Source organism: Balaenoptera physalus, assembly GCF_965194825.1.
Source record: "Balaenoptera physalus genome assembly, chromosome: 20".
Classification (NCBI taxonomy): domain Eukaryota; kingdom Metazoa; phylum Chordata; class Mammalia; order Artiodactyla; family Balaenopteridae; genus Balaenoptera; species Balaenoptera physalus.
In genome coordinates, this window is record NC_138901.1 from 53,477,769 (window position 1) to 53,500,418 (window position 22,650).

General features: G+C 57.5%; 1 protein-coding gene across 2 annotated transcripts in view; it reads left to right on the top strand.

Annotated features, from left to right (window-relative positions):
- Nucleotides 1-22,650, top strand: part of SPNS2 (SPNS lysolipid transporter 2, sphingosine-1-phosphate) — an 89,764-nt gene that overhangs the window by 65,385 nt on the left and 1,729 nt on the right. Inside the window, exons 12-22 of one of the 2 annotated variants that reach the window (XM_082443831.1) lie at nt 2,827-2,892; nt 10,889-11,025; nt 16,486-16,637; nt 16,858-16,924; nt 18,261-18,403; nt 18,706-18,858; nt 18,974-19,163; nt 19,473-19,538; nt 21,408-21,506; nt 21,594-21,757; nt 22,061-22,221. In XM_082443831.1, coding sequence (XP_082299957.1) covers nt 2,827-2,892; nt 10,889-11,025; nt 16,486-16,637; nt 16,858-16,924; nt 18,261-18,403; nt 18,706-18,858; nt 18,974-19,163; nt 19,473-19,538; nt 21,408-21,506; nt 21,594-21,757; nt 22,061-22,139 — 1,316 coding nt within the window. In that variant the 3' untranslated portion in view covers nt 22,140-22,221. The remainder of the gene's footprint in view (nt 1-2,826; nt 2,893-10,888; nt 11,026-16,485; nt 16,638-16,857; nt 16,925-18,260; nt 18,404-18,705; nt 18,859-18,973; nt 19,164-19,472; nt 19,539-21,407; nt 21,507-21,593; nt 21,758-22,060; nt 22,222-22,650) is intronic. The other variant, XM_082443832.1, reaches the window with a different exon arrangement.

Sequence of the window (22,650 nt, forward strand, 5' to 3'; positions counted from 1 at the left end):
AGAGGCAAATGCTGGACCTTAAAGTCATGGGTGGGGGAGTGCATCCAGTCAGATGGCTAGGATGTGCCTTGGGGAGGAAGCAAGAGTGTTTTGAATTGCTGTGGACACATGCCGCCTTTATCATGACCATTTTGATATGGCCGTGGGTGGGGACCCACAGTGCAGGGCCCAGGGGGAGTTTTACCCTCCTACCATCTCCTGACTCTATCCATCCTTCCGTCTACCCAATGCCTAAATTGTGATGGTCTCTGTCCTGGGTTCTGGAGATGACTTGCCATGGTCCCAGCTCTCAGGGGGCTCATGATCTAGTGGGGGGAGAGGCAGGCCCCCGCCCATCGACCTATGCATCCACGGCAGAAACAGTCACTGGGGGCTGGCTGTGTGCCAGACCCCGGGCTGGGGGGCAAGAGTGAACCACGCAGAGCCTGTGTGGCAGAAAAACAAGCTTTGGTTTTTGATAATAGACCCGGTTTCAAATCTCACCCTGACATTTTTTGTGCTGTATGACAAGTTATTTCATTTCTTGGAGCCTCAGTTTCCTCATATGTAAAATGGGGATGATAGTCATAGATAAGCCTGGGTAGCAGGGATAGAAATACCCTCTGTAGAGCCTCACAGAGTACCTGGAACTTAGCAGGAACCAGTAACTAGTGGCTCTTTGCTCCCGGCCACAGTGGGTCCAAGGAGCTCATATCCGTGTCCCTCTGTGTCTTCTCTGTAGAACAAACTAATCCTAGTGTGACAGGTGTTAAAACAAGGATGGACAGGGGAGAGTGGGGGCAACTAGCTTATGGAGGGTGGTGGGAGGGAGAGAAATTAGGGAAGACTTCCCAGAAGAGGAGGCATCTAAACTAGTCTTGAAGGTATGGCGAGAATTAGCTCAGCCAACAAAATTGCACCAGGGTAAGAAGAGGGAGCGTGTGTAGTCAGGGGCCCACGAGTAGTTTGGGGTGGCGAGGGTGTGGGGTGCGGGGTGGTGTCCTGAGAAGTGAGGCTGGAGGGTGGGGTTGGCGGGGCTGAACCTGCAGCCCCACGGCCTGCTGAAGGCAGGGGAGCCACAGGTGACGGTGATTCTGCAAGAGAGGGATGTGATCGGATCAGGAGGCTACAGAGGCCCTGGCTCAGGACTGGGAATGGGCTGTGAGGCCGGGAGGTGAGTGTGGGTGGCTCCCCAAGGTCGGGCCCAGCCATGCCACCCACAGGACCTGATCGAACTCAGGGCCTGTGAGGCCGGGTCGGGGCACCTCGGAGATCCCACTTGGTGGACCTGCCATCCTCAGGCCCAGGACCGGCCCCTGGCTTCTGCCTTCAAGGTAAAGTCACAGCCCGCCCTGGTTATTAAGTCATTAGCTGGGTCTCACACAGCCTCTTCATTATGGGTAATTATGGTGAATCCACTCTGGGTATTAACAAGGAGGAGACCAGCTGCTCTTGGCTGTCAGGCTGCTAGAACAGGAAATCCCTCAGCATCCCATGCCTGGGTCTTGGGTGGGGGGACAATGGCTTCTTCCCCAGCCCCAGCCACTGGACGGGACCCTTGTACTGTGTTTGGAGATTCCACTTTCACCCATTTCCCTGTTGTGTGACTTTGAACATGTGGCTTACCCGTCTGTGCCTCAGTTTCCTCATCTATCCAGCGAGATGATAGTACCAGCCTCATAGGGTTGTGTGAGGGTTAAACTAATGAAGCACTTAATAATACAAACCATCATCATTTTAAATGCTGACATCATCATCATCGTGTCGAATAGTTCTGGGAGTTCCCCGAAGGCAGGGTCCTGGTCCCTTCCTCTGTCCCCTGCGTGGGGAGCTCCTGAGACAGGCCCTGTCTCCTTTCTCCCCTCTTCCTTCTCAGTGCAGATGTGCAGTGGTCAGGGGGACTCTGGCCTGTGGCCCAGCCTCCTGCTGTCCTCAGATAAGCTGAGGCAGGGGCCCTGGGAGCTGTGGGGCTGGGGGTTGGGCTTACCCCGGAGTCCTGGTTGAGGGCTGCACGAGGTCAGAGGGGGCTGGGCAGTTGCTGGCCTCTATACACCCACGGCTCGGTCTGTCCACAGCTGTCGATCGTTTCTAGTTGTTCTGGTTGCCGCCCCCCTTTGATTGAAAAAGCCCTAACGAGAGCGAGAGCGCAGAGGTGGCTGGGAGTTGGGAGAAGGGCAGACATGGCCTCAAGGGCTCCCCTTCCCCCAGGAAAGCAGGCCCGGAGCCCCGCCTGCTTCCCTCTGCCCCTGGGCTCCTGCATCAGAAAACTGGGAGTCCTGGTTATTCTCCTGAGGACAGCTGGGGGAGCGTGTGCTTGTGCACACGTGCAGGTGAGCGGGTGTTGTGTTGCCTGTGAGCCCTCTCCGCCCTCTCCTTGGCCAGGGGGCTTCTCCGGCAGCTTTCAGTGGTTGCCCACCCACTCTCCGGGCTGGGGGCTTTGTGGTCTCCCCTGACAGCAGGGTCCACGTCTGGGGTCCCAGCACTTAGTCTGGGGCTGAGCTGCAGATGGGCAAGAGGCCCAGGCTGGTAGGAGGCTTGGCTGCCCCGCCGGGCCGAGTAACCGTGGAGGAGCCTTGCCTGTCCGTGCATTGGACCCCACACGGGCCGAGTGAGGGGATGTGGTCCTATCCCCAGTGTGAGCACCTCAGGGGAGAAGCTTGGCCTCCAAGGTTTCTAGTGGCCTGGCTAAACTCGGCAGGGTGGGGTTCTCTAGATAGGGCCAGGCTGGGCCCTGCAAGGTGGAAAGAGGGCTGGGCTGGGGCTGAGGGTCACCTAGGTGGGGTGTGCGAATGGGGGCACCCGGGCGTCAGGCGTCGCCAGTAAACACCCTCTGTCTTCTCCTCCCAGGTGTCCTTCTGGACATCCAGCAGCACTTTGGGGTCAAGGACCGAGGCGCCGGCTTGCTGCAGTCAGGTGAGGCCCACCTCCCGCCCTGGCCCCCCTCCCGCTTTCTAATACCTGGTGGGGATTCCCTGCCTGTCCCTTCCCTGGTCCTGACTCACTGGAAAGAGCGTGAGTTTTGTGTCCAAATCCCACAATTGCCACTCACAAAAGGCACCACTTCCCCGAGCCTCTGCTTCTATTCTTGTGAAACAAAGCAAATAACACCTGCCCTGAGGGGCTGTGGGTGAAATACAGGAATGCAGGCAACCTGGGAATCGCCTCTCAGATGCCAAAACAGGAAACTCCAGCTGGTCAGCCCCAGAGCCTCTCGAAAACCCAGGGCAGGAGCCTGAGAACCTGGGTCCCGGACTAGACCTGGGCTTGAGGTTCTCGGCCCCTCACCCACCGGGGCCCAGCCTTGGGACTGGTGGGGAGGCAGGGCCCGAGCCCCCCTGGGCCAGGGCAGCGTGGCAGGTGATTAAGCAGTTATTCCAGCCTCTGCCCCTCCCTCCAGGGTCCATGTCAACCTTGTGGCTGCCCTGCCTGCTATGTAGTCCTGTAGGACCTGAGCTCCTGGCCCTCCACTGGCTGTGGCCCTGCCGGCTGTGCCCTCTGCAGGACCCTCAGGCCTGGGCAGAGACTCAGAGCCAGTATTACATCCCAGGGCTGGTTCTGACTCGGCCCTGACCTTGCTGTTTGGCCAGCTCCCTTGGCCCTGATTTCCCCTTGGTCCTGGAGTCCATCTGGCTGTGAGGCCCAGTTAGATGTGGCTGCGAAGGTGCACGGTCTGCATTCCACCCTGGGAACCCCGTCCCCTCCCGGGCTCTCCTGGGAGGGAGGGGCGGAGAGGCTGGCTCTGTCCAGGAACCTGCCTGACCTGCCTGGGTGGCATTCCACCACGCACCGTGCCAGGCCTCCACGGCCTCCTTGAGCCACAGCCATTCAGCTAGGCTCAGTGCCCATCCTCATTTCCCAGATGGGGCCTCTGGGGCTCAGAGAGGGGAGATGAAAGCTCCAGGGTTCAGCCCGAATACGTGAGAATTAACCGAGCTAGGACTAGGGCTGGGCTGTGCCGTCCAGGTCCTCCTAAGGGCGCCCAGGTCCCTGCCCCCGCAGACATCACCTCCACCCTGGATGTGAGCCCAAGCCCCTCTGCTGGCTCCTCCCCGCCCCCCGCCCCCCTTGCTTGGCCTCCCTGGCTAGGTCAGAGCAAGTCATCCTGCCCTGGGGCCTGGGACAGGTTCCTCCAGCCTCCTGGGTTCCGTGCAATGCAGTGACCAGCACTTACAGCTGGAGAGACAGAGTTCAAGCCGGATGGGAGTGTGGGAGGGACCAGGCTGCCGAGCTGGGGAGGGAAGTGCAGGAGGGAGCCTAGCTGCCCATCCCCCTCCTCCGTGGCCCCTGAGTCACTGGGGACCCAGCCCGAGCCTCATCCCCCTCCTGCTCTTGGCGTTGCTGACTGATCTGCTCTGGCCTCCTCCATTCAACTCCCACTGATCGAGGTCAGGGCCAGTGCAGCTGCCCAGGGAGCGGATGGGAGGGCTGCGAGGGTCATAGCGCTGCCTCAATTATGTCCCAGGCTGTGTCCTTCTTATCCCTGGCGACCTGGCCGGAGGGGGATAAATCACCCACAGCATCACCTTGTTTGAGTGTTCCTCCTACAAGCCCCCTTTGGTCAGCTTCACTTTCCAGATGGAAGGACAGAGGTCAAGAGAGGGGAAATGACTTGTTTAAGGTCTCATGGTGAGAGAGTAGCAGGCCTGGCATTGGGACTTGTGTATGAGGTCCTCTTGGCTCGGGATGGGGGCACAGATGGCCGCTGGATTGGTAAGGCTTATCCCAGGCGTCTGAGTGTCTGGCATCTCAGTGTTCTCGGGGTGGGTGCCTCTGGGCCATGGTGAGAGTTCCCAGCACTCTCCGAGACCCTCTAGTCATTACTCTGTGGCCCTCACCCTACCACCTATCCTGGGCATAGCTGGGATGGCTCCCCAGAGTGTCCGTGCCTCTCTGGCCAACTGAGCCAAGAAGCCAGGTGGGCTAGACCAGGATGTGACTCAATGGGCTACCAGGCAAGTCACCTAATTGGCCTCGGCCACAGGCACCTGGCTCTTCCCTCGTAAGGTCAGAGCCAGGTGTTGCTGCTTGCCCAGATCAAAGGGCCAGGGCTGACAGCTGGGGTGCCTGCTTATTTGTGGGCACCAGGAGCTGCTGGGCCAGGAGACAGGGTTGGGGGGGCGCGTGGGGTGGCTGAGAGTTCGGCCTGGGCCTGCCCCTGCTGTTTCCCCTCGGGACCAACTCAGGGCTGGGGTTCGTGGCATCAGGAGGAAGTGTCAGGATTGGGAGGCGGGGGCAGGGGGAGAGTGGGGACAGAGGAAGAGCCAGCTCAGACTGAAACCAGACAGCGCCTTTGCTTTGGGACTGAGTCTCCTCCTGGCCTTGCTCCCTCCTCACTTTGGCCAGCCTGGCAATATCCTCCCGCTTCGGCAGAGACTCAGGTTCTGAAGGCAGAGCTGGGCAGCCCCCGTGGCTCTCCCCGCAGGACCCTCCTGTTAGAAGGGAGGCCCGAGAACCTCCCTCCCTGAGGCCTCAGTGGCCAACCTAGGATTTATATTCTGAGCGGATTTTGAAGGAGGAGTAGTTCCCATTCTTCCCGAAGGGGCTCTGAGTCTGGTGGGCTTCCAGGTACCGATGGGGCCGGCTGTTCTGGGTCCTCCCCATCATCCTGCCGGCCTGGGCCTCCATCCTCCCCATCCTGTGGGCAGGGAGGGTGCTCGGGCAGAGCCTGACCCCACCCACCCCACGCCTACCCAAGCACCCTCCCTGCCCACAGGATGTGGAGGGTGGCGAGTCTCCTCCAAATAACAAGTTGGCCGGATCCGGACTTTGTAAAAATAGCCCTGGTTCAGCCCAGGCTGAAGTGGGGCTGGACGTGTGCTCCAAGGCCACAGTCTGGGGGCTCAGGGCTCCCCCAGCGCAGACCTCACCGCTCCTGCTCCAGGACCACCTTCTCAGCAGCTCCGTGGGTTTGGAATGCGGGTGGTCGGGGGGCTGCCTGCAGGGGCACAGAACTCTCAGCGGGAGTCGTTTCAAGCTTTGGGTGCTGGCCTCCTCGGCAGGCCCACGGGAGAAGGCCTTCAGCCAGCACCGTGAGAGGTGGGTGGCGCCTTAGGGATGCCGCCCAAGCCCTGTCTCCTTGATGACCTCGTGCGGGCCCTGTGAGGAGGGGCGCATCACCCGTCTTGCAGAGGAGGGAGTGAGGCTCAGCCCCAGCTTCTCCGGCTGAGCCTCGGGCTCTGACTCCTCCCACTCGGCCCTCCGCGGCCCTGCCCCCTGCCCTGGCTCCCTGCCCGCGGCTCCATTGTCCCAGACCTGTGGGCTCAGCACACGTGAGCTGACCGAGGGCTTCCCCGCGCCCCGACCACAGGATGTCCTCGTGCCGGGAAAGCCGGCCCTGCCGAGACCAGGGGTGGGGCAGCCAGTCTGCCCAGAAAGCTCTCCTCCACCAGACAGAGGCTGTGGGGTTGTGGGTGCTGAGCCCAGGAAGCTTCTAGGCCGGGTGGTCTTTATTTTCAGCAGAGCTTCCGGCTGGCTGGCGAAGGCTCTGTGCCCCCATCTGGGACATGGGTCACCTGTTCAGGCCTTTGCCTGTGCTGTTCCTTCTTATTTTTTAAAAAAATTAATTAATTAATTAATTATTTGGCTGCGTTGGGTCTTCGTTGCTGCGCGCGGGCTTTCGCTAGTTGCAGCGAGTGGCGGCTACTCTTCGTTGCGGTGCAGGGGCTTCTCATTGCGGTGGCTTCTCTTGTTGTGGAGCACGGGCTCTAGGCGCGCGGGCTTCAGTAGTTGTGGCACGCGGGCTCGGTAGTTGTGGCTCGCGGGCTCTAGAGCGTAGGCTCAGTAGTTGTGGCGCATGGGCTTAGTGGCTCCGCAGCATGTGGGATCTTCCCGGACCAGGGCTCGAACCTGTGTCCCCTGCATTGGCAGGTGGATTCTTAACCACCACACCACCAGGGAAGCCCCTGTGCTGTTCCTTCTGCCAGGAATTTTTTTCCCTCCAGGCCCTACCTAGCTGTGTTCAGGCCTCTCTGCTGGCCTGTGACAACCCTGAGGGCCGGGAGAGGTCCTTTCTCTTGGCTCCCCAGAGCAGAAGGGAGGGCTGGAAAGATGGATTGTGTCTCCCTGCTAACCTTGGGTTCCCTTGTCCCCAAGGGGAAACCCTGAGAGACGAGAGAGTCCAGGGTCGGGAGGGTTGCTGTGTCATCTTGGGCAAGTTCTTCCACCTTCCAGTGGCCCCAGCTGTACAGTGGGACAGATGGTAAAACTCAGGTTGGGACTTGGTGACCTTTGGCGGGACAGGGGTGGGGATGGGGCGTGGCTGCCCCAGCAGGAGTCCATCTGAAGTCCCGGGTGCCTCTGCCCACCCAGAAGAGCAGGTAGAAAGCTAGCGGGGAAAGCACTAGGGGGGCTGCCTTCCGCTTCTGTTGTGGACAGGACGATAGGGATGGACCAGGATGGCTGAGGTCTGGCCGAGGCCTGGCTCACCTCCTTCAGCCCCTCTGCACCCACCCAGTGGGGGCTTGGCCAGTGCTCCTCCTTGAAGGGGGAGAACAGTGTGCTGTGGATCTCCACTGCCCTCTAACACCAAACCTGGTACTAGGGGTTAGGGCCCGATCTCCCTCCGTGGCCTCACCTCCCACTGCTTCCTCTCTATCACCTTCCCAGCCTACAGCCTCACACGTCTTCCTGCTGTCCCCGACACACACTGAACTTTCTCTGACCTTTGGAACATCAGCTGGGATCTTCCGCCTTCCCAGCCTGGCCGCCTGTGGTGTGATTTAGAGCAAGGACTCTGGAGTCAAATTGGGGTATAAATTCTGGCTTAGCCACACACTAGCTGTGTGATGTCACTCCTTTTAGCCTCTACTGTGTCCTCCGTAAGATGAAGATTAGAGGGAGAATCAAATGAGATAATCTGTGCTTATGTCCAGGGCACATCCCTGGGCCTTGCCTATAATAAATGCTCCATAAATGGTAACTGCAATTATTATTAACAATAAGCATTATGCCTCATTAACCATTATACAGTCTTATAAGATTTGTAATTTATATTTTAGTATACTTGATTTTAAGTAGTATCATCGCGGTGAACTCCTATGCAGCCTTCAATGCCCTGCTCTGCCATCACTGCCTCTATGAAGCCTCCCTTCATTGTCTTGGTAGGATTTGGCCCTCCTTGCTGGTTCCCTGGCATTTTAACTCTTTAAGCTGGGCAACCCATGGACAGGGTCTGCTCCTTGGCCAGACAGGGGGGCAACTCCTATTCTGATTCTTTTTGCCCACTCCTCACCTAATACAGACAGGCATGGAGGGAACAATTCTTCCTTCTCCCCGAACATGTGTAAGTCCTGATGAGACTGAAATCTCTTTCCAGCCCATATCCTGGTCTGATCTCAGGCAGGTCCTGGGAGACAGACCCAGCAGGAAAAATTCTTTTTCTAGATATGAGGAAATAATTTCTACCTTGACTGATCTAAACAAGGGCCCAGTGTTGACCAAGGCTGACCCACTCTGGGCAGGGCGTGGCATTAAGCACCTTACACGCATTGTCTCATCCAGTGCTCAGAGCAAGCAGGGAGTTGCTATTTTTATCTTCATTTTTACAGATGAGGAAGTTGGCGCGCTGGAGGTGGCTTAGGTTCATGAGAGTTGATTGTTAAATTTTCAGGAATTGTGTGAGCTGGTTGTTAAGCACAACCGTTATTACCAACTAAACTATATAAACTTACAATTAAACAACATCACAGCATAGCACAGGGAGATTGGCTCGGTGCTTCGCAATGACCTAGAGGGGTGGGATAGGGAGGATGGGAGGGAGGCTCAAGAGGGAGGGGATGTGGGGACATGTGTATGCATATGGCTGATTCGCTTTGTTGTACAACAGAAACTAACACAGTATTGTGAAGCAATTATACAATTATACTTTGTATAATTATACTCCAAAGAGCTATTAAAAAAAAAAACCAAAGGTAGTAAACACTCAGAATTCATCACCCCCTAATTATTTTGCTACCTTTCACTATTATCTATGTTCTTAAGGTTATTTATGTCTGTTGGATCTAGGTGGTAGAAATACTCTATGTACAACTCTGTGACTGCATCTGTCTTCCCAGCTCTGATTAGTGACATCACATTGGTAGCTTGAAATCAGACCATGGTGGGAGTATTTGCACCATGAAAACGGGCAAACACTACACATCAGGACTCCCCCCGCCCCCCGCCTCATTTTTGTAAAGCCAGTTGCTAAACATTTATCAGCACACCACTGAATTGAGGGACAGAGAGGTTGTGACCTGCCCAAGGTCACCCAGCTGGGAAGGAATAGAGCTGAATTCAAGACCAGGCACTGCGTCTCTAGTGCCCAGATTTGTGCACCTCTCTGCTGATGCTGCCCGAGGCCCCAGTCACACAGTTGGGATTAAAAGATTGCCCCCCACACCCATACACGCTCACCGTCCTGCTCCCTGGGATAAGTGAGGGACAGTCGCGCTGCTCCAGCCCAGCCTGCTGTCACCTCCTTGCCTCCTTCCTCCCCTCCCTCTATCTCTTCTCCTAGGGGCTCAGGTCTGTGAGGGAACAGCCAGACCCTGTGAATGTTTAACTTGGCCGGCCGCCTTATCTGCCCACCCGGCCTTTGTCTGGCCATCTGCCCGTCAGCTGTGGGATTGCCTTCCAGGAGGAGGAATCAGGGGCTGCCTCACCGCATGACCTAGCGACTACCCTGCGTTGCTGGACTCTTTATCCCCCCTGGGACCTCGAAGGCCCCTCCCATACTGGTAGTGCCATCCCCACAGGGTCCTCTGAGACTCTGCTGCTCTATTGTTCTGGAAGAACAAAACCAGGTCACATAACTCCTCTGCTCAGCATCCTCTGGTGTTTTCTTTTCTCACCCGTAGAAGCCACAGTCACCACAGTGAGCCACAAGGCCCCACCCCATCTGGCCTTTCCCCCAGGGTCCCTCTGCTCCAGCCACTCTGGTCTATTTGTTGTTCCACAAATATGCGAAGCACGTTCCTGCCCCAGGGCCTTTGCACTTGCTGTTCTCAACCCAATATTTGCATGATTTGTCTCCTCATCTCCTCCAGGTCTTTGCTGAAATGTCACCTCTGACCTTTCTATTTAAAATTTTAACATCTGTTCTCTTTTTCTCATACACTTTTCCTATCTCCTGTTTCTGCCCTTTTTCCCTCCTTAGCATGTGTCACCCCTTGACATACTATATTTTTTATTTCATTGTTTCTCACTAGAATGAAAACTCCAAGGGTCTAGGAATTTTGGTCTTTGTTGAATGGATGAAAGGATGGATGAATGAGTGAACGAATGAATGAATGACAATGTTTCCAAATGTCAGGAAAGTCTCTGCAGTCTGCTGGGAGTGAGGGTGGCTGTGTGATCTGGCAGGTATGAGACTGGGGGTTCCAGGTCCAGTTCTGCCCCAATTTGCTGTGTGACCTTGGATAGGTCCCTTTCCCTCTCTGAACCTCTTTTTCAAGTATAATAAGGAGAGTAGCATGGCAAAGTATAAGGAACACTGGCTCTGGAGTCAGACAGGGAGTCAAGTCCCCACTGGGACATTTACTACCAGTGGGGCCTTAGGCAAGTCACTTCTCTCTGTGTGTCTCCCCATCTGTGAGGTGGGATGGGGGTCGGAAAGGTACACAAGATGCTGTGTGAGCCCCTAGCACAGCCCCTGACAAGTAGAAAATGTTCAATGAATAATCTCTACTCTTTTAAAAAGTACCCGTAAGGGTTCACCTGCCACTGGGCGTTGAGGAGGATGGAGTCGTGGAGTCTCCTAACCCAGAGGGCCTGTCCCGCCTCCCCTGGGCCCAGGTCTGGCCGAGGTTGCCCCTCTCGGGCAGCGCCTGCTTCCTCAGCAGGCACTTGGCCCCTCGCTGGGTGGTCTGGGCGGGTGGGCTCAGCCATGAGACCCCTGTGCCACACCTGCCGCTCTCCTCTCCCCACGCAGTGTTCATCTGCAGCTTCATGGTGGCTGCGCCCATCTTTGGCTACCTGGGTGACCGCTTCAACAGGAAAGTGATCCTCAGCTGTGGGATTTTCTTCTGGTCGGCCGTCACGTTCTCCAGCTCCTTCATTCCGCAGCAGGTGAGGCCTGCCTGGGCTTTCCACCCGGCATTCCTGCTCATCCCGTCCGTGTGTCCCGGTTCCTCCAGCGGGTGGCAAGTCTGATTGACCTGTCCTAGTCTAGACTGGGGTTCCAGCCTGTTGGGTCCAAGTATGGTGGGATGAGGGGGTCTTTAGGTACTTCTATACACTGCCCTACCGATTGGGCTTTCCCCTTGCTGGCCTTGAACAGAGGGAATCACAGCCCTGTGTGGCATCCTGACTCTCTCTGAGCTGCTTCTGATTTGGGGAGGATGCAAGGATCAGCGGGGCAAGTCTGGCCAAGGAGTCAGGACCCTTGGGTTCTAGTCTGGCTCTGCCATCATCTTGCTGTGTGACCCTAGATACGTCACTACCCTTCTCTAGGCCTCACACAGTTTGCTCTTTGTCCGACCATCAGCCAACTCCCTGGGTCAAAGTCCTAGGGAGACAAACATCAATTCAGTGTAAGGAAGATCTTTCTTTCTTTTTTTTTTTTGGCCACAACGTGTAGCTTGTGGGATGTTAGTTCCCCAACCAGGGATTGAACCCGGGCCCTCAGCAATGAGAGTGTGGAGTCCTAACCACTGGACCGCCAGGGAATTCCCAGGAAAGAAGATGTTTCTCACTTGGCTCCCACAGTTCTGGATTTGAATATCCCAATTCTGTTGCCCACTCAGCTTTGTGATCTGGAGAAACTTAACTTCTCTGAGCCTCAGTTTCCTTATCTTTAATTGGGGATGATACTTCTTAGTATGAAGGGTGGTTGTGAGAAATAATTGAACTCATGAATGTCCAGACCCTGACACATGGCAGGTTTCAACAAATCATTATTTCTGTTCTTTCTTCCAATGAGGAGATATGTTGCTCTGAGAGGTAGTGAGTGTCCCGTCACTAGGGGTCTTCAAGCAGAGGACAGACAATCACATGATGGCTACTATAGAGGGAGATAGAGGAAGAAGGGGAGGGACTTCCCTGGTGGCGCAGCGGATGAGAATCCGCCTGCCAGTGCAGGGGACACAGGTTCGAGCCCTGGTCCAGGGAGATCCCACATGCCGTGGAGCAACTAAGCCCATGCGCCACAACTACTGAGCCTGTACTTTAGAGCCCGCATGCCGCAACTACTGAGCCCATGCGCCACAACTACTGAGTCTGAGCTCTAGAGCCCGTGTGCTGCAACTATGAAAGCCGCGCACCTAGAGCCCGTGCTCCGCAACAAGAGAAGCCACCACAATGAGAAACCCGCGCACCACAACGAAGAGTAGCTCCCGCTCACCGCAACTAGAGAAAGCCTGCACGCAGCAATGAAGACCCAAAGCAGCCAAAAATAAATAAAATTAAATCTTTAAAAAAAAAAAAAGAAAAGAAGGGGAGAAGACCAGGATTTGCCTTCAGGGAGCGTTCAGCCTAGGGGACAAAGGAGGAGACCCTGGCCTTGGGAGCACCCAGGCCCGGGGATGGGAAGATGTGACAGGAGCTCCCATGTTCAGAGCCTTCAAGATAAGCAAAGTGCTGAAAGTCCTCACTGAAGAGAGAGCAGTCTCTGACATCCATGTGGTCAGGGAAGACTTCCTGGAGGAGGTGGCAGTTGAGTTGGGCAGGCAAGACAGGGAGGTTAGGCCTCTTGGTGAAGATAGCACAGGCAGAGGGAGCAGCCCCATGGAGGCAGAAATGGTTGAGTGTGTTGGTAGATTGAGGAGGCGAGTGCTTTGGCTAGAAAGGAAGGCAGGGACCAGGTCATGGAGAGCCTTGAATGCCAGGTTGGAAGGCTTGAGCTTTCTCCTGAGGGAAGTACTGGACCCTGGAAGAGTCTGAAGAAGGGCAATGGTGAGTCAGATTTACACTGATTGAGAGGAGGTTGGAGGTGAGGGCAGAGAGAACTAGCAGGTTTGGGGGATACAAGTTTGCTTCACGGGGCAGCTTCATAGAGAAGGGTCAGGCCAGGTAATAAGCTCCAGGCCTAGGACTTCCCTGGTGGCGTGGTGGTTAAGAATCCACCTGCCAATGCAGGGGACACAGGTTCGAGCCCTGGTCCGGGAAGATCCCACATGCCACGGAGCAACTAAGCCCGTGCGCCACAACTACTGAGCCTGCGCTCTAGAGCCCACGAGCCACAACTACTGAGCCTGCGAGCCACAACTACTGAAGCCCGTGCACCTAGAGCCCGTGCCCTGCAACAAGAGAAGCCACCACAATGAGAAGCCCGCGCACCACAACGAAGAGTAGCCCCTACTAGCCGCAACTAGAGAAAGCCCGCGCGCAGCAATGAAGACCCAACGCAGCCAAAAAAAAAAAAAAAAAAAAAAAAAAAACCCAGGCCTAGAACGTCAGGTAGAGCCTGATGGCCACAGTCAAGAATGGGGACTGGACCAGAAGAAGCTTCTGGACCCCCTCTGGGTCTTGTCCTGCCCCTGACCAGGCCCCTCATCATCTGACCTCTGGGGCTGCTTCTGGGATTGACCAGTGAGTACAGGACCACGATGTCAAGGCTGGGCCCCACTCTGGGTGTGTGGAAGGAAGGGAGAGATGGGGAGAGAAGATGAGCAGAGGCAGAGAGAGAGACAGACGGATCACCCCCAATTAATCTATGAGTTCATTGCAGTCACAATCCGAGTCCCATGGGGGTTTTTGGTGGACCTTGGCAATGTGATTCTGAAGTAAATCTGGCAGAGAAAGTGCCCAGGAACAGCCAAGAACATTGTGAAAACAACAATGAAAGGGCTCTTGTCCTATCCGTTATCAAAACATGGCTATTCTAATGAAAACAGCGGAGGGATAAACTAAGAGATCAAGGAAATAGAGTCCTCCTTTCTATGGGAATTGAGTGGAGGATGAAAGTTGCATCTCAAATAAATGGTTTTGGGAGTATTGACTCTCCATCTGGATGGAAGATAAAGTATGGTCTGTATTTCTAACCATACTTCAAAATAAATCCCAGCTAGGTGAAAGTAAAGTAAAAAGCAAACCATAAAAGTCTAGAACTAGGGCTTCCCTGGTGGCGCAGTGGTTGAGAGTCTGCCTGCCAATGCAGGGGACACGGGTTCAAGCCCTGGTCCGGGAAGATCCCACATGCCGTGGAGCGACTGGGCCCGTGAGCCACAACTACTGAGCCTGCGCGTCTGGAGCCTGTTCTCCACAACAAGAGAGGCCGCGACAGTGAGAGGCCCGCGCACCGCGATGAGGAGTGGCCCCCGCTTGCCACAACTAGAGAAAGCCCTCGCACAGAAACGAAGACCCAACACAGCCAAAAAAAAAAAAAAAAAAAATCTAGAACTATAATTCAACAAGAAAAAGACAAACAACCCGGTAGAAAAAATGGGCAAAGGATAGTGACAGGCACTTCCAGGGGAAGATCCCCCAACAGGCAACATATGTAGGAAGAGATGGTTCTCGGCTTCTTGAGTAATCAGGGCACTGCAAATTAAAACAACAGTGAGTTACCATTTCACACCCATCAGATTGGCGGCAATTAAAAAGGCTGACAATACCAAGTGTTATTCAAGCTACTAGTGGGAGTGTAAATTGGTAGAGCCTCTTTGGAGAGCAAAGTGGGGCAGGATTTTGTAAAATTCTGTGTACACCCCACAGCCCAGCCTTCTACTTGGGGGTACATGCCGAAGGGAGAAACTCCAACTCGTGGACACAAAGTGACAGGTGCATGTAAGGATGTTTGCTGCAAGTTTTGTAATAGAAAAAAAAGAAACTAAATGACCTCGACTTGGGGGACGCCCAGATAGAATGGGATGTATTCATACTATGATCTTCTTAGCAGCAAATGAATGAACTAGATCTATATTAACCAGCTGAAATGGGTTTCCAAAAGATGAGGGAAAAAAATCAAGTTGTGGGACAAGATGCATGGAATGGTCTTTTTTTTTTTTTTTTTTTTAATACTTATTTATTTTACTTTTGTCTGTGTCGGGTGGCACGCACTATCTTCGTTGCGGCACATGGGCTGCTCTCTAGTTGTGGCTCGCGTGCTCAGTAGTTGCGGCATGTGGGCTCCCGTCCCCCAACCAGGGACCGAACCCACGTCCCCTGCATTGGAAGGTGGATTCTCAACCACCGGACCAGCAGGGAAGTCCCAGGAATGGTCTTTTTATGTTTATTTTTTGAGAGCACACAGGGGACACTAAATGTTGTTCCTTGGTACGTGTATGTGCAGGCAAAGGTAGAGAGGAAGTCGTGACAAATGCACAGAATAGCCAGTTCCTGGGGGAGGAGTGGGGATCAATGGGATCCCTTGTCAAAGAGGTCTTATCTGCCTGCTCTTGTACAGAGGAGAATAAGGAAATCACTCCCATTCTCTTTCTCTTTCTAAAATATAACAAACATAAAAGATAAAAGAATATTTTGTATCATTCTGGGATGGACTAGCCCTTCTTGAGCAGGATGTGAAATCCAGAAGCCATTAAGGGAAAATCAACAGCTTGGACAGCATGAAATTAAACAACACAAAGCTTCTGTATGATGAAACTCCCCATAAACAAAGTGGAAAGAAAGATGATGGAAAATATTTGTGACCTATCTAATAAATGTCAATTCCCATGATATATAAAACGCTAACAGAAACTAATACAAGAAAGACAAAGAACCCAACAGAAAAATAGGCAAAGGCTGTGGGCTGATGCTTCTCAGGGAAAGAAGCACAGGCAAGGGGCCAGGAGAAGGAAGACTCAGAGATGGAGGGTGAGAGCGAATGAATTATGGAAACGAGAGGCACAGAGATGGATGGGCAGGACCAGCGACACAGAGAGAGGGCCGGGAAAGAGATGTGCAGAAACAGGGAGACCCGGAGGAGGGCTGGATGTGGGCAGTGCTGGCCGGATGGGTGGTCAGGGTGGGGCTGGGGAAAAATGACCAGGCTTGGTTCTCAGGCCCTGGGCAGCTGGGGGATGGAGGGGCTGGGTCCACATCAAAGGGGTAGAACCACTGGCAGCTGCATGGCCCCACCCTTCCCAGCGTAGCTGGGCTTTGCTCTTTGATGTGTGCATGGGGGAGGGGCACTGAGCCCACTGGGCTGCCCTGCCCACTCTCCATTTACACTGAGTCCTCAGTGCTGCCAGGGCCAGTCCAGCTGCCTGGTCAGGGGATGGGGCACAGAGTAGGGGCGGCTTGAGGCTCCCAAGATGGGGCTAGAACCCAGGGAGGAAGTCTCCCAATGGGTCGGGGTGGCAGTGGAGACACAGGCTTATGTCCCCCGCCAAACCTACAACTCTCAGCCCCTGAAAGTCCAGCTCCATCCCAGCACTGGGCCAGCTAGACCCAGTCAGACCCACTATTCAGAGGCAGGAACTGAGGCCCAGAGTGGCCTGGGGTGTAGTCGTTGCTGAGGCAGGGGTTGGGCTCCATCCTCTCTCCTGTCTCCTGGGCCCTGCCGCGGGTAGGGAGCAAAGCGGGGAGCAGGGATGCGCAGGCAGGGGAGCAGGTGGGCCCCCCAGCGCTCTCCGCCCTTCCCCACAGCACTTCTGGCTGCTGGTCCTGTCCCGCGGGCTGGTGGGCATCGGTGAGGCCAGCTACTCTACCATCGCGCCCACCATCATCGGCGACCTCTTCACCAAGAACACGCGCACACTCATGCTGTCTGTCTTCTACTTCGCCATCCCTCTGGGCAGGTGAGGATCCGGGCCAGGTCCCTTCGGATTTCTGACCACTCCCTTTTCCTGGAGTTTGGCCCTCTGTGACCTAAACGCGTGGGCAGGCAGCCTTGAGAAGCGCCTGGACCAGCTCCCTGGCTGGCTGGGGGGCGGGGGCTGGTGGCCTCCTAGACTGGTGAGTATCCCCTGCCCCCGACGCCCTACCCATCCCTGCCTGACCGTGCCGTCCTCTCTGCAGCGGCCTGGGCTACATCACCGGCTCCAGCGTGAAGCAGGCGGCCGGAGACTGGCACTGGGCCTTGCGGGTAAGGACACCCCCAGACCAGCCGTTGCCCAGGGTCGCCCAGAGATTCAGGGACAGAGCCTCAGCCGCCAGGCTTCCCACCTCGCGGGCCTGGGCTCTTCTCCATTAGTTCACTTTGAGGCATGAGGGATGCCAGACTCGCCCCACTCGGGGGCCCCAGTCTGTGAGGACGAAGGAAATTCCACGTTCACGGCGGCACTTCCTGCTTTGAGCTGTGGCACCGTGCTGGGGAGGGGCTGAGACGAGGCCTCTATGTGAGGGCCTCGGGGTCTGGAGCCACTTCCTGTCCTGCAGGAGGATTCAGCACAAGTCTGCCAAGGCCCCAGGACAGTGCAATCAGAGGAAACAGAGATCCCCAGTCTTGTGAAGGAGAGGAAGCTTAAGACAAAGTGTTTTTTCCTCAAAAGCAGGAAGGAAGCAGCCTCCGTGGAATTTTTTGATGGGGGCGGCGAGTGGAGAGGAACTCCCCAGACCATGGGCTCCCAGGCCTGGTGGGGGTGGGTACAGATTTCCCTGTTCTCATGAGCTGGTAGAGGAACTGGTATATTGGAATCCAGACTCCCAAGATGTGCCCTTTCCCTCTGGAGAGAGGCCTGGGGCCTTGGAGATTCAGTTCTCGACGCTGGGCAGGATGCAGGGAAGACCCAAAGGGACTCCTGAGCCTCTGTTCTCCTGGAACCCACACGGGCCCCTCCCAAACGATAAGCTACCTGATATATTAGCTGGAAGCTTCATGCGCAGCCAGCCCCTTCTCAGTGCCCCACCACCACCAGGGTGAGGAGCTGGCCTGGGAACCTTTCCCAGACCCAGGGAGGGGGGCAAGAGCTGGTATCTGGCTCCCTGTCCCCAGGAACTCTCCTCTCCCAGTCATCATTCCATATGTCTGCCCACCTACCTGTCTTCCTTTTGTTGCATCGATCACCCATCATCCATCACTCGTCACCCATCACCCATCCACTCATCCATCCTCCTGTCCTTCCATGTGTTAATTCATCCACCCAGCAATCTATCCATCCATCCATCCATCCATCCCTCTGACTATTCAGCCATCTGTCCTCTCTCCTCCATCCATCTGACCTTCCCTCTCTCCCTTTCACTTTCAGTCCTCTCTCCCATCCTGCCCCTGGTCGGCACAGCCCATTTCGAGGCCCCAAGCCCCATATGCTAGCCTCACCCCCAGTGGCTTTGCCCAGTCAGAAAGGCTGGGCAGATACTAGCCCAGAGGAGGAGCCGGGGGCCCAGAGAAGGCGTGGCTGGCCTGCTCCCCCTTCCAGGTGCAGCAGAGACAAAGACGTCTGGGCCCTGGTGTCCTAACTTGGTGCACCCTGACCCACCAGGTGTCCCCCATCCTGGGCATGATCACAGGAACGCTCATCCTCGTCCTGGTCCCGGCCACTAAGAGAGGCCACGCTGACCAGCTCGGGGGGCAGCTCAAGGCCCGGACGTCATGGCTCCGAGACATGAAGGCCCTGATCCGCAAGTGAGTGCTGCTGGGAGGGGTCCGGTGGGAAGAGGGAGGGGCGCCGAGATGAGAGGACCGCACCTTGCAGGCTGGCCCACGCAGCCTGCTTGGCCAGACTCCCTGTCCACGGTGCTGGGGCCACGAGTGTTTATGATCCCTGAAGCCAGAGCCCTCACCCCCAGAGCCCATAGGGAAGGCGTTTGAGGCCTTCTGTCCCTGGGGGAAGGAGTGAGGGAGGAAAGCCTGCCTCCTGGGCCCGACCCTGCCAGCTGCGGGGATGCTGGCCCCCGCTCAGTGTTGCTGCCCCGGCCTCTCCCCAGCCGCAGCTACGTCTTCTCCTCCCTGGCCACGTCGGCCGTGTCCTTCGCCACAGGGGCCCTGGGCATGTGGATCCCGCTCTACCTGCACCGCGCCCAAGTCGTGCAGAAGGCGGCGGAGACGTGCAGCAGCCCGCCCTGTGCGGCCAAGGACAGGTGCGGCCAGGCGGGCTCAGTGGGCGGGCGGGGATGGCGGGGTGAGGGAGGCCGCCGGCCCCTCTACCCCGGCCCTGCCCCCTAACCCGTGCCGTACCGTCCTCTGTCTCTGCAGCCTCATCTTCGGGGCCATCACCTGCTTTACGGGTTTTCTCGGGGTGGTCACGGGCGCAGGAGCCACGCGCTGGTGCCGCCTGCGGACCCAGCGGGCTGACCCGCTGGTGTGCGCTGTGGGTATGCTGGGCTCCGCCATCTTCATCTGCCTCATCTTCGTGGCGGCCAAGAGCAGCATCGTGGGGGCCTATGTGAGTGCGGTGGGAGTGCCAGGGTGGCGGGGGAGCTGGGCTCTGGAAGAGGAAATGCAGTCTGACTTGGGCGGGGGGACCCCCCACGGGGAGGCTCCAGGCCTCAGTCTGCTCCTGCTCTGGCCAGGGCTGTGGGCCCGGCTTGAAGCCTGTAGCTAATCCACAGATTCCCCGTGAGCCTGACCGCCAGGAGCCGGGGTTGGGGGGGCTTCTGGGGGCTCCCGGCCAGCAGCCAGGGTGCAGGCAGCAGCCTGGGGCCAGTGGCGGGCAGAGCGCCCCCTGATGGTTGCTCTGGTCTCTCCCGGGCAGATCTGCATCTTTGTAGGGGAGACGCTGCTGTTTTCTAACTGGGCCATCACGGCGGACATCCTCATGGTGAGGCAGGCCAAGGTTGCCTCGTGCTGACCGGGGCCTCTCGACCTCTTGGGGCAGATGGGGAGGGTGGGTGAAGGGGTGGGAAAGCCAGCTGGGCTTGTGAGCGGGGAGAGGGGATCAGAGATTTGGGGGTCTGCATCGGGGCAGGGCCTGGAATCAGAGGGTTGAGCAGGCAGAAGGGCAGGATGTGGGGACTGGGTGCAGAGGGCGATGTCTGGAGGCTCTGGTTTGTGGCCGGGAGGCTGGCAGTGCCAGGCTGGCACCAGAGTGTGCTGTCTGCCAGCGCTCCACCCCCAGGGTCTGAGCTCCCGTGGACTCTGCCCTCCCGGCTCAGCCTGTGTTCCAGGCGCGCCTGCCTGAGTGCCCGTGGCTGGGTCGGGCAGACAGAGGCCGTCTTCACGGGGCCAACAATGGGCTCCAGACCAGGCGGCCAGGGACAAAGGGCCATCTGAGTGGCGGCAGGGGCTTGTGTCCTTGGGCGGGGATGGGAGCAGCCTGGGAGGAAGCAGGAGGGGGCTGCGGTCTCGCTAACAAGCGGCAGTCTGGGGCAGGGGTGGTGGAGGGGGTGCTGACAGCTGGTCCTGTCCTCAGGGATCCTCCAAGTCAGGGCCGGGAGAGAGTTGGGAGAGTTGGGGTATGCAGGGCACCGGCGGTGGGGAGGGTGGGAGGTGCCAGGGTGGGCCCTGGGGGCAGGGGGAGGAAGGACTCCTCATGGGGCCACCTTCAGGGCACTTGGGGTTTGGTGCCAGAATGTGGGTCAGCCTAGGAGATCAGAGTCTGCCTGGGCATCGGGCCCCTGCTAGCTCCCCTCCAGGAAGCCTGCCTGGCCCCGCCCGAGCTTCCCTGTGTATGTGCTTCACCTGGGGTGGTCTCCCTCCAACACCGCCCCCCTCACCCAGTCCCTGGCTAAAGGGGTGATGGGTGGGAGGTCTGACTCAGCTCAGTGCCAGGCGGGGGTCACTGCACATGCGGGAGTGAAGGCTGGAGTGAGTTTGCCTGAATCAAATGCCCTTGGCGGTAGGCAGGACCCCCTCCTCTGCCCCCAGCCCCAGGGGCAGCCCCAGATACTGACAGGGTTTGGGTCCCAGGGAAATCGTGTCCCATTTTATTAAGTGGCACAGCCAAGTGACTAATTATTCCTGGAAATGGGGCCACGCAATCCAGGTCTTCCCCTCCCCGCCAGTAACTGGGTGCCCCGTGGGCACTGGCTGTTCTCACAGACTGTCTACCAAGGCTGGGGCTCGGACTAGATGAAGAAGCTGAGCTCGGGGGCAAGGGGCTGCCCAGGGCGCCCGCTGACATGGCTGCTGCCCGCCCCCTGCTGCTCTGCTACCAGCCCCTCTGTCTGACCTTGGCCCGCCCAGCTTTAGAGCTGCAGCCCCTGTGGGTCAGGGCCTGCTTGGTCTGGCGGGGGTTCCGGGGGCCCAGCGGCTCTGGCAGTCCGTGCTGGGGGTAAAAGTGGAGGCTCTTCTAGGCAGGGTCCTGCTTCACCACCGTCACCCATCCCAGCCAGCCCAGGCCTTGGCAGGTCCCCAAGGAGGGGAAACCAAGATGGGTCTTTAGGTTGTAGGGAGGTGAGGGCAAGACTGAGGCCAGGGTTCTGGTCCCAGTGTTGCCACGTGCAATCTCTGTGCCCCCGGGCGTCGGTTTCCCTGTGACCGGTGCATTTGGCTCCCCGCCAAGGGCCAAGTGCAGACGCTAAGGCAGCCTGGTCTCAGGAGCCGGGGAGGACCCAGGAGAACAAGTCAAGACACCAGGGCAGGAGTGAGTCTGAGGCCATGGGAGCTTCAGAAGTGTCGTGACCCCTGGGATGAGGCCAGGTGGGCACACCTGACTCTGCTGGCCTCTGACCTGCTGCCTCTTGCACAGTATGTGGTCATCCCCACCAGACGGGCCACTGCCGTTGCCCTGCAGAGCTTCACGTCCCACCTGCTGGGGGACGCCGGAAGCCCCTACCTCATCGGCTTTGTGAGTACTGGGGGCGGGGGGCGGGTGGGGTGCAGGCCTTTGGGAGGTGGCCCCGCGCTAACATCCACCCCCTCCCCCATCCCACAGATCTCCGACCTGATCCGCCAGAGCACCAAGGACTCCCCGCTCTGGGAGTTCCTGAGCCTGGGCTACGCCCTCATGCTCTGCCCCTTCGTCGTGGTCCTGGGTGGCATGTTCTTCCTGGCCACCGCGCTCTTCTTCCTCAGCGACCGCGCCAAGGCTGAGCAGCAGTGAGTGGGGGTTGGGGGGGGTGGGCCTGCTGCCTGCTGCCTGCTGGTGGGTCATCTGGCTGACAAGGTCCCTGCCCTCCAGATGCTGCCTCCATCACAAGAGGGAGCCCATGGTGGCCCCGGGGTTTTTGTGGTGGTTCTAGGTGGGTTTTTCTCCGGAATGAATGGTTTTCAGGGTTGGGGCTCCGCCCCTTCTTTTTCCTCTCATTTTCTGACTTCTTTCTCCTCTCCTCTTTACTCTTCTCTCTCTCTCTCTTCTCTCCCCACTCCTGGGCTCTCCCACCTCCCCCTGGGGCTGACGAGGTCCCTGCCCAGCACATCCGGTCCGCCGGCCCCCGCGATGCGATGCGCCAGAGCAGTGCCCGGGCCAGGCCCCCGCTGATCCGCCACCTTGACCCCCGCCCGTCTCTCCCCCAGGGTGAACCCGCTGGTGATGCCGCCCGCATCTGTGAAAGTCTGAGGCAGTGAGTGTGGGTCGGGGGGCTGGGGGCGAGACTCCTTGCGGAGGGAAGGGGCAGGGTTAGTGGGGGGGGGCACTCAGCTCGCCGTGGAGGGGTGTTCTGGAAGCAGGCGCAGCTCCTGAGTCACCTCCTGCCTGAGAACATCCCAGCCCTGGCCTTGGCCCTCTTCCTCATGAGATGTTGCCCAAATTGACCAGTGGACCCATGGGAGGGAGGCAGCTCCCCCTTCCTTCCTCAGAAGGGCTGGGGGCATAGGTCAGGGTGGGGACTGGCCAGGAACTCCCTGCTCGGTTCTGGATTCTGTCCTCCCGAATCCTCCTAGAGGTGCCAGGGCCTGACTCCTACTTGGATCTTCCTCTGGGCCTGGCCTCTGGGGGCTGCAGCTTCCCAGCAGTACAAAATCCAAGGTCACTGCCCCACGCCTTGGCTCCA